At 39.7% G+C, this 11377-nt stretch overlaps 1 protein-coding gene across 1 annotated transcript in view; it reads right to left on the bottom strand.

Annotated features, from left to right (window-relative positions):
* Positions 1-5242: 5242 nt before the first annotated feature.
* cux1b (cut-like homeobox 1b) overlaps positions 5243-11377 on the bottom strand; it is an 82394-nt gene continuing 76259 nt past the window's right edge. Inside the window, exons 15-22 of the mRNA XM_008425799.2 lie at positions 9680-9883; positions 7219-7331; positions 7015-7131; positions 6846-6929; positions 6367-6423; positions 6161-6241; positions 5990-6054; positions 5243-5894 (exon numbers count right to left, since the gene is read on the bottom strand). Of these exons, the coding sequence (XP_008424021.1) occupies positions 5846-5894; positions 5990-6054; positions 6161-6241; positions 6367-6423; positions 6846-6929; positions 7015-7131; positions 7219-7331; positions 9680-9883 (770 nt within the window). The 3' untranslated portion in view covers positions 5243-5845. The remainder of the gene's footprint in view (positions 5895-5989; positions 6055-6160; positions 6242-6366; positions 6424-6845; positions 6930-7014; positions 7132-7218; positions 7332-9679; positions 9884-11377) is intronic.

Here is an 11377-nt window from a genome sequence, read left to right as displayed (position 1 = left end):
GTGTGTTAGGTCAGCTATTTTATCTAACTAGAAATATTAAAATTGAACTTTGCAGATGTGTGAAGTACAATCATGTTAATATCCTATTCAAATTCTATCAGTGAAGAACATTAAATATCACCAGGCATTGTTCTATAATAAAGACACACACACACACACACACACACACATATATATATATATATATATTTTTTTTTTTTCTGAATGCCTTTTTTATACTTTTAGTCGCTTGGCTTGGTGAAAATGATTAAAAAAGTAAACATTAAGTAAAGTGACACTTTCTTGTACCATAAATCACAGAACTACATTAAATACMTATGCTCTTCATTTCCWGATTAWACAGCYTCCTTTTGAGCCAGCATAATATTCCATAATTRTGWGCCTATAATATTAATTGTATTTGTTTATGAGATCATATATTATCAAAAAGGGATGAGTAGACAGTTCATATATAGAGAGAGGAYAATTGTTCTTTGTTTTTCTGTAGACTCTGTGRATAACCTTTGCAGACACTGTGGCAGTGAGGACACCGAAGATCTGTGGGTAAGACAACAATGTAATGCAGTTAAAAATAAATTGAAGCAAACCATATACTAGCCTTACAATGGTTGCAAAGTATTTACATATAAAAATAATAAATTAAAATGAAATTAATTAACAACCAAGGCTGGTTGTTAATTAATTGAACAATTAAATTAATTACTTTAACAAAATAAATTTTTTTAAGTACAGTCATAAAATCATCCTTAAAATAAGTTGTTTATGGTACTACAATTATTTTTACCTAGTTACATGTCAGGAACATTATGTTGCCTTCTGAATGAATGATCTACCAAACAAATATTGATGATTAAGAAGAAGAATTATGTTGGAAAAAACACTAACATTTAGCTATCAAATAAGAAACTAAAAATTCATTATGTTGTTATTCATGCTGTTATTTGACCATTTTGATTTTTTTACTTACAGATCGCATGTGAYGGATGCAACTGGTGGTACCACCAAGGCTGTGTCAAATTCCCACCAACCAACACAGCCTACTTTTGTGAAATGTGCATCTAGATTTTATGTATATTTTATAAATTTTCTTTTTACATTCTTTAATTAATACCGTTCAGTTCATTTGTAGTATATTCTGTTGTATTTTTAATATTATTTGGTTTTACAAAAAGGTTGCTGTTTTGAAAGTTCTTTTGTTGAATTTAATAAAAAATTGATGTTATATTTATGTAAGAACATAATAAAGATTTGTACATGCTCTACATTTACCAAGGTTGCATATCAAAATTACTTCCTTCATTATCTTTGCAATAGTGATAATAAAGAAATAACTTTTTCAACATAATGAGAGTAGCTCCAAGAACTGCTGTTATAAGTTTTAAATCAATAGGATAATATTTGAAGGGAATAGAGAGGGGTGCATATTTTGGCAGGCTGGAAATTTGCCCAAAAACGCACCCCTGTGCTAATTTGAAGAATTAAAGAGTTAAGAATGAAATAACTATTTCTACATAATGAGAGTAGCTCCAAGAAATGCTGGTATAAGTTTTAAATCAATAGGATAATATTTGAAGGGAATAGAGAGGGGTGCATATTTTGGCAGGCTGGAGATTTTGCCCAAAAATGCATCCCTGTGCTAACTTTGAGAAATAAAGAGTTAAGAATGAAATAACTATTTCTACATAATGAGAGTAGCTCCAAGAAATGCTGGTATAAGTTTTAAATCAATAGGATAATATTTGAAGGGAATAGAGAGGGGTGCATATTTTGGCAGGCTGGAAATCCATATTGCCCAAAAATGCATCCCTGTGCTAACTTTGAGAAATAAAGAGTTAAAAGTAAAATAACTATTTCTACATAATGAGAGTAGCTCCAAGAACTGCTGGTATAAGTTTTATATCGATAGGATAATATTTGTGGGGAATAAAGAAGGGATGCATATTGTGGCAGGCTCAAAATCTATATTGCCAAAAMATGCATCCCTGTGCTAATTGGGGGAAATAAAGAGTTGAAATGATTTAATCTCTTCTACGTAATTACACTTGTTCTCTGAGCTAATGCTATAAGTTTCATATCAACAAGACGGATGCCAATATTTTCAGGCTCATAAATTAAGTTGCATTTCCTCCTACATTAACAGACTAGAAGTGAAGCATGATATAAAATGTTCTACATAATGGGTCTCTGTTGTAATGCTTTTGAGCTATTATGATATCAAAAGACAAAGCAGAGAATTTCAAACCATTTGCGGAGAACGTTTACAACAGACACGGACTGAAAAAAAGTTCGACTCATTTGTGTCAATAAAAGTGTAAAAACCGTATTTATTTCAAATAATTTGCGAAATAAAACCCACCGTATTAGGGATTACATGGTTAGGAAACGTGATAATGTTACAAATATCTTAAAAATTTCCTCTTCGGTCATATTTTTATCCGTTTCCTCGTCAATATGCGAGAGCTTAGAGCGATGCGCGCTCCCGCGACAGGGGATGCAAATTTGGGCAGGGGGGCTTTTCTGGGCATAACACCGGGCTCACCAGGATGTGGGCCCCTGGGCTGCAGCCAGGTTTGGTGACACGGATCAGCCACATTGTGACCACTCACCTTAAATCTTTGATTTACTTGAGTAAATTGAAGATATAAGTGGATGGTGAGGGACGGTGAGGTTCCCTGTGGGTTGGGAACCACAGGAACTCCTCGAACTCTTCATCATGTTGCTTGAATTCTTTCTGAGCAGCTCTGAGGTAGGAGGATAGCTTTTCACTTCCATGGTCTCTGCAGGTTTCACCAACTCAAATTTAAGACCTTTTTAAAACCACCATGAATGGAATTTAAGACCTGCTTTGGTGACAGAAATGCACCAAAGAAAATCGCAGAGAACTTATATATGTCGGCGAAGACGAGTGTGTTCAGCCAACTGCAAATAAATCTAGCTAACTCTACCCTTGCTTTAGCTAGCATGAGCATGTTAGCGGTAGCCGCGACCGCCTCGAGTCACACAGAACGCAGTGGAGACGTCTGCCCACGTAACGGTCAGATCCTGCAAGAAAAAAAAAAAAACTACACGGAATAAATGAGATCAAATAGTCCTACCACAACAAAATGTAAAACCGGTGATTGATGTGTTTAAGACTAACTTATTGCTTTCCCCTCCCCCCCCCAATTAATTTAAAGACATTTTCATGACTTAATTTTGGATACATGAATTTAAGGCTGTGTGGACACCATGTTTTACGAGTGTCAACTCAAGGGTGGGTGAATGCAAATGTATACCGTCACATTTTTATTCGTGAACACTCTTGTTGAACTACGCCTTTAATTCCTCACTTTAATTTTATGCACTACTTTTGTGCGAGTACATCCCTGTTGCACCCCAGTAAAAACAAACAGTTTGTAGCCGTTATGCAGAAAACGCATGCAGGGAGCATCACTTCAGATTTCCCCTGCAAAAACTCCTAACATGGTCACTTCACAGAAACGGAACTAAGAGCCATGACAGATGATCAACAATAAAACACAGCTTTACTGCCCTCTGCTGAACTCCTGCTGGAAATGAAACAAGAATATCTCAGTCTATATATATATATATATATATATATATATATACATTTTTTTTCTTTTTGTCACCACCAAAGCAGATTACTTCCTCACTGGGGGAAACGCGACATGAAGGAGCTTCTCCCGTCAGATCAGGCTGAATAAAGAGAGCCGTCGTCTGCAGTAAAAATAACATCGGGGCCATTAGACTTCACTCAAGACCTTTTGTTATGCCTGATGGAGGCTGGAGCAGCTGAGATAAGGGAAACGGAGTAAGTGCTGGAGCCGAGGAGGATGATGGGGGATGTGTTAGGTGTGCGGGGTTAAAGGTGAACGGCGATGCGGAGGGCAGGATGAGGCCGTAATTGTGCCGAGATAGCTCGCCGTCTGCTCTGATTGATAAGCAAAACGAGGACGAGACACGGTGAAAAGTGGAGGAGGAGGAGGAGGAAGAGGAGGAGAGCCAGGCTCTAATGGCCGCACGCTGAGGCGCTCCTGAAGAGGAGGCGTCTCATGAATAATGCAGACGGGAGGGAGGGGAGCCTTAAGTGGGCCTGTCGACGTTCAGATCTCCAATCAGCACATTGTGAGGTTTTTTTTGTAACTTTCAGTGCAGTTATTAGCTGGTTGGCCTTGAGGTCAACAAGCTCAAATTATGCTAGAACATGAAAAAGGCAACACTTCTCTCTGGGTACTCTTGCTTCCTCTCAGTTAAAACAAACAAACAAACAAAAAAAAAAACATGACAAGTTGGTTTGTCGTCCTGTGTGTTTATCTGTTGCTTTGGTCGTGAGCATAATTTTAATTTTAGTCCTCCATATATTACAAAAATAAAAGATTTTTGTTGCTCTTTGACTTCAGCTAGTCTGTTGACTTAAACCTGCTTGTCCACTTCAACGCCTCCATACAATATTGTATTCTTTATGTGGAATATAAATGCTTATGTTGACATTTTTGACCTTACAACTACACTTCAATGTGTGTTATTCGATAAACCAACCAAGATACAAATGAAATTATGCAAAAATAGTGTTTCACGTGTTTACACATTTGGTCCTTTCACTTACCGTATGTATGCCTCTAAATAAAATCCAAATAAAAGCAAATTTATGAGAATGAAGTCTTTGGAGAAGCTTTAAGTGTAGAAATCCAACTACAAGGATGGAAGATGAACAGATCAATGAAACAAATTGATAAAATAAGGAAATTAGAATATTTTCCCAATATTTCTTACATTATGCATCTTTTGGTGTATTTGAAATAGTCTTTCGAGTTGAAATACTATTTCAATCGTTCATGTAGCAACGATTTCTTTTCGTTGCTACATGAACTATATTCATATTTATGAATGAAATAGAAAGAATAAAATGTTTATTTCTTGTCCACCTGCAACGGTTTTTGTCTTCTCACCTTACTTTGCTACGCACACGTCGACAATATGCTGCATCAGTCACATTATCGTGTTTAAACCACAAACCTGACATATAAATGCAATTAATAATTCAGATGTGGGAGGAAGAGAGCAGGTGCGCCACGTATGGAGGTTGCAGTCCATGATGCTGCGGCTCCAGGTTTCAACTCCTGACCCGTGAAACCCAGCACTTTAAAAAGGAGAGAAAAAAAAAATCATTTACAGACGTAAATAAAAGCTGAAGGGAAATAAAGCGGCTCCGGCTCAGAAACAAAACGACAACAGTCCACAGCAAACTGCTGCATGGTCTTTATTTAGAATACAGCTGCAAGGATGGGAAGGGAGGAGTAAGCAGGAAAACATGCACAGTAATGTCCTTAAGGATGACAGACTCAGTAACTTAAATCGTTGCAGTGACATCAGTCAGGAAGCCACAGCAACCAGAGGATCTCTGCACCAAAGACAGATCAATAAAACTGCATCCAATTCACTTCTAAACGCCGTAAAATCAAGAAAAAACTGTATTCATACCACCACCGTGATCAGATCTTATTTCTACTGCTAACCTGTCACCATAGAAACCATCAAAAAAAAAAAAAAAAAAAAAAGAAAAATCACACACACAAAAAAAAGACTACCCTGGTCCCTTTAACGACACCAACCTTCATTAAACCAGAACACAATGTAAAACACCATTTTCAGTATAAGTGATCCAAAACCATCAAGTCATAAATCTAGACCAGTAAAGCGTTTACAGTTTATTAGAGAGAAGGAAACGGGAATGAAAACTGTCCACAGCCTTAAAACGCCCTCTAGTGGACAGAACAACTACTGCAACCAGAGAGGAGGAGAATCAAGGAGCGCTGCTCTAAAGCTTGTGCCGAAGCGGGACAGCCTAAAGGTTCTGGTCGTTCCCATGGAAGCGGTGGAGGTGGTCAGCATACCTGGGAGAAAAATGGAGAAAAACATTTTTTACTTTTTTACTTTTAGTTAGCAGGATGTTTGAGTGTTCAAAGCCAAGAACGGGATGAACGCTGACTTTTTAGCACAGAAAGCAGTGCAGTCTCTGCCGATGCTCTCGCTCCAAGCGGTCTTGTACAACACCTGGGGGAAAAAAATTTAATAATTCAAGTCATAAAAAAAAACCCCAAAAAACAGTGTCCCATTTCTCTAAAGCTGAACTTCACACAGTGGTTTAACCGTTCCCTACCAGGAAGACCAAGAGGTGCAGGAACAGGGTGTAGAAGAAGGCGATGGTTCTGGCCATCTTGTTGGAGAGGATCACACGGCCCTGGAACAGAGAACAGTGAGTGGGTCTGAGTTGGATCAAACAGACAGAGAGAGAGAGAGAGAAAGAGAGAGAGAGAGAGAGAGAGAGAGAAAGAGAGAGAGAGAGACAGAGTTTCTTAGACGCACCAGACTGAGAGTTGCTTTGTCCCAAGGGCTGAGGCTCAGGTATCGACGCTGACGCTCCTGAACACAACATCAACGTCACAGAAACAGACAAATTATCCAGCTTGACCCACATCCAGGATTATTTATATTTTAAATTGAAACTCTTTCAGAGGTGAATTTTAAATATTTTAATGATGAAATGCATTTTAAACACTAGGTGGATGCTGCCACTACTGATTGTTTCTCTTCCTTGACGTTTTCAACTCGTATGGGCTCCTTTCCTTCAGCTCACACATCTGAGCTCTTCTGTATATCTACCTTTGAACCACTAAAGGTTGGTCGGATTTCTGCAAATTAAAGATGCACTGAAACGAATGAAACACTGAATCAGAAACTTCAGGTAAACTATGATCCTTCAAAAAGGGGAAAAACAACTACTTGGACTCTACTGAGTGTTCAGGACTGCTTATGCTGAGTTCAGTGCGCTGCGTGTCTCATACTCTCTTGCTGAAGGAAGCAAATGGATCCAGTCTCTCCTCGTACTGGGAGGAGTAGCGCATCACAGTGTCGTCGCTGCCTCCGGCCTGAAAACAACAACAAGAACAGATTTTAGTTTCCCTTCATGCATTCTTCCGGGATCCACCTCCAAAAGAGCGAGGGAAGACTCACTCTGCCCGGGTAGCTCTGCAGGAACTTGATTTTCTCGTAGAGCTTGATGTTGTCGGCCCTCAGGCTGTCCAGCTCGCCCTGCAGGGCCTGCATGGTCTGCTGCATGGCGCGGCTCTCCTGCAGGGGTCGAGAGGGGAACGCGTGAGGAAGAAACGGTGGAAACATAAACGGGGACACGTTTACGGTCTTTTGTGAGCGACTCACGGCTTCCAGCTCCTGGTTCCGGGAGCGGAAACGCTCCCTCTGGCTGGAGATGATGGACAGCAGAGAGTCCATCTGGCCCTGGGGAAGCTCGGGCTGGGGGGTCGCGCCTGAACCTGGAGGTGACGGGCCACAAACATCGACTCAAGCTAATCAAATTTAAAGAGTTTTGAAGATCGTTTTAATGCCACCTTGAATGACATTTAAAACCTAAAGCTAAACTAAATATTTTTGGAGAACCTGCCGCATTACAATCGAGTATAACAAGAACTGAACACAGCTTCATTCCCGTGATAGAGGCAAAAATACCAGCTAGCTAGTTAGCAAGGGTTTATTAGCAGCATGTTAGCGGTAGCCTCAATCACCTCGGGTCACAGACAGTAATAACATAAATAATAAATAATAATGACAGAAAATTATTGGGAGTATTAAAAAACTACATAAAATAATGCTGTCACAACAAAGTTTAAGGCCTGCGATTAACGTATTTAAGACCAACTTGCTTCTTTTTTTTTTTTTTTTTATGAATTCAAGGCCTTAATTTTAGATATGTGAATTTAAAACTTTTTAAGACTGTGTGGACACCCGGTGTTAAGCCGATTTCTTTCATTTGTCTCATCAGAAAACAGAAAACACACTCTGACCCTACACCACATGTAGTCTGTGATATGAGAGGCAAAATTAAAGAAAAATCTTTCAAAATTACATAACATTTGTACAAATTCTGCAGAAACTAATATTTTATCTTAAGGGTTAATTTTATTTTATTTTTATCTTAAATCGAGTAAAAGCAAACAAAACTTGATCTTTTTGCTTCCCTGTTCTTACTACCAACCAGCAGTGAAGCTTCTTGTTATCCATTTTTATTAAACAATCCGTCTTTATTGTAAATATATTCTGCCACAGATTAATAACAGATGTTTTCCTTTTCATCTGAATTTAAAAGGACAGAAAAATCTAACTGAACAGAACAAAGTCAGTCATAGCAAAGTTAGAATTTAGATGATTTTTTTTTTCTTCATTATTATTGTGAAGTTTGACTTAATAAAAGGTGAGATTCAGGTCAGGCAGCCTTCAGCAAGGTTTCCGTTGTAAAAAGCTGCTCAGGGATTTTGGCAGCGTGCTGTTGGATTGCCATCAAGCTGTCACAGAAACTTTGCTTCCCATTGATAAGCCCTGAGCCAAATCAAAGAACACTTGCCTTTCTGTTTTTAAGGGCTTGATTGTGTAAGCAGCACGCCGTCCTCTTTCTAATCCCTCTGCAGCTCAGATTAGGCAGAAAGAAACTCTTGCTCTGCTCTTCAATCGTTTCCTATATGTATGCTGTGTGCTATAGAGAGATTTCAGAAATAAAGCATCTTGGAGCACATAATGCTTTCCATTCAACTCTACAAATCTAAAAGAAAGACGTTGTACTTGTGGGAAGGACGGGGTTTTTGTTTAATGAGGTAAGAAGTGTCTTTCTTTTAATGTCCACTTGTTTCCTGACTTGAGTCCTTTGACTGAAACATGGCTGCCATCAACAGTGTTTTCTTCAGAGAGTAACACAAACTCAGTGCTTCTTTGTTTAGCTGAGCTTCTATCTTGGACCAAGGCAATGAAAAATATATTGATACCATTGATTGCATAATCCTTACTCTCCATAGGAAGTACTTCCGGCTCAGTTCTACTGCATCCCTTTCTTGAAGTAAGCTACCGACATTTATTAGTGCCATTAGCACCAACACTGACAATTCTTCACCGGTTCTGCTTTTAGCAACGTCTCCTTCCTAAGCTAAGCGACAGAGGAAGCTATTGCTACTATTGATTAAGCTTTCTTCTTTCTTCATGTTTAGTTGCGTCTCTTCCCAGAACAAAAAACAATGATGGAGTCACTGCTGCCATCTACTTCGTGTTCCCTTCGCTTTCCTTTTTCATCCAAAGTCCTCTTGGCTTCACTCTCCTGTACGTCTTTCTAGAAAGAAGCTGCTGACTGATCGGTTTCTGTCACAGGTGATAAATGGGCTATTTGTAATCATAATAGAAAGTGCTTCCTGCTCAGTGCTACTGATGTGGTTGGTTTTTCCATCGATGAGAAAGTACGCCAGACCCAGTGCTTCAAAATTTAGCTGCACCTTTCTCTCTAATGTAGATTAGGACTAAGGTAGGAACATAGTGCATCTTTGAATTGACTCTCCAATGGAAAGTACTCACCGCAAGATGCTTCTGTTTACAGGTCTGCATCCTTCCTGGTTGGCTCCATTTAACTCTTGCTATCACCAACCTGTTCCTCAAAGCCTTTGCTACTGCTGACTTTGTGTATGCTTAGTTTTTCTTTCTGATAAAAGGTACACCTGGTCCAATATTTCTCTATAACAGTTTATAACTATGTTATAATTAGGACTGAACTACATCCAATCATACTGAAAATCAACTTGAATCATATTTGTCTGCAGAAGGGGAGACATGTTTGTTGTGGACGCACCTGCAAATCCAGCGGAGGCCTCTTTGATGGGTTCCGGGATGTTGCCCATGCTGCCGACCTCCGACCCGTCGGCGTCGGGCCGCGACAGGGGGGACATGGTCTGGATGGTGCTCAGGTCGTGTTCCAGCTTCAGGATGAGCTCCTTCTGCTCGGCGCTGGTGTGCACGGCGGCAGAAAACTCCACCTGCAGCTCGGAGTAGCGGCCTGTGGAGCGCACGAGATCAGTCACAGGTTACAGACTCGTCACTTCCTGTGCGGAACGCATCGTGATCTGAAGCGACTCACCTGAGGGAGACGACCGGAGGAGTTCAAAAGACCTCTGAAACCCTAACGATTCATTTTAACCTCAACTGACCTTTTTCTCTGAGAATACTTATAAGTTTGGGAACCGTTTAAAAAACAAAAAAAACAAAAACAAAACAAACAACAAAAGCACACTTTTAGTATTTGTATAAAAGAGATTTACTTCAATTATCACACCTAGGGTGCATGTGAATAATAATGATGATGAATCAAATGTCAATCATAACAAATACATTGTGAACGTTTCATACAGTGATATTGCTTTTCAATGTCGTAGAAGGGACTGTTTTACAGTGCTGAGAACAAACATGATACGTTTAGTAAATAGAAAGCTAAAAGAAACAATGATACATGAGGAAAAAAAACAAACAGAGGGACACCCCGAAGGACAGAGAAATAAAAGCATCTCAGGAGTGACAGAAGTGCTGAAGAAACCACTTATTTAAAAAGAAAAAAAAAACAGAATAAAAACATTGTAACATCCCTTTACAGTCATGCAGCCTCTTGTACTACAACACACACTTTTCGCTCGCTCACACACGCACACACACTCACAAAATAAGCAGTGGGAGAAGTTATGAGGATTATTACTTCCACGTTGTTGATGGCGGTGTTGGAGAAAAACAAAAATCACCTAGAAACACTCTGAACCTGCTAAAGCCTCGACGAGCATCTTAAAGCTTTCCAAAAGAGGGAGGACGAGGGGGTGAGGGCGATATGCGGGGGGTGGAGATCTCCCTCCGGGTCATTTGGTTGTCAGACTACACTGTGGTTCCAGCTATGAGCGAACGGACGCGACGACACTAGGTAGCAACACGGAAATCTGTCGACCGCCTCCCGACAGACGCGGAGAACTACGTCACTATTTGGCTGTTATTTTTCCTTTTCTTTATCGTTTTTTGTTTTTGCTTCGTCTTTCACGTCTTGAAATGTTTTGTCGCCGCGGAGTTTCAAGTTCTTCACTGAAGCGTGAGGGAACCGAGTCGATGGTTTTTAAGACGGAAGGTGAGCCAACGTGAGCGCGAGAGGAAAACAAAACGCACGTGGACGCACGGGCCGGGAGGGGAGGGGCGGAGGAAAAGGGGGCGGAGCTTAAAAGGATGAGTATTGTGCTGTGCTATGTGGTAATAAATGTATTACTGAGTGTGCTATAAGTACAGCACCGCTGATTCAGAAAGTGTTTCCTTACAAAAAACCCACTTCGTAAGATATATTCTAAAAGTTTTACAAAAAACATCTGAGGTTTCTCTCTCTTTTTTTTTTTTTTTTGTATTTTTTTTTTTTTTTTTTTTTTTTTTTTCTGAATATGGTGACCAGTGCTGCTGCTGTCCGGGCTTCCATCACAACTAACGAGGAACTACTACTTCAAAAACAGATCATACAGTAAAGCTTTCA

This window comes from Poecilia reticulata, linkage group LG13, assembly GCF_000633615.1.
Source record: "Poecilia reticulata strain Guanapo linkage group LG13, Guppy_female_1.0+MT, whole genome shotgun sequence".
In the NCBI taxonomy this organism is placed as follows: domain Eukaryota; kingdom Metazoa; phylum Chordata; class Actinopteri; order Cyprinodontiformes; family Poeciliidae; genus Poecilia; species Poecilia reticulata.
This window is presented reverse-complemented; position numbering and strand designations above follow the sequence as displayed.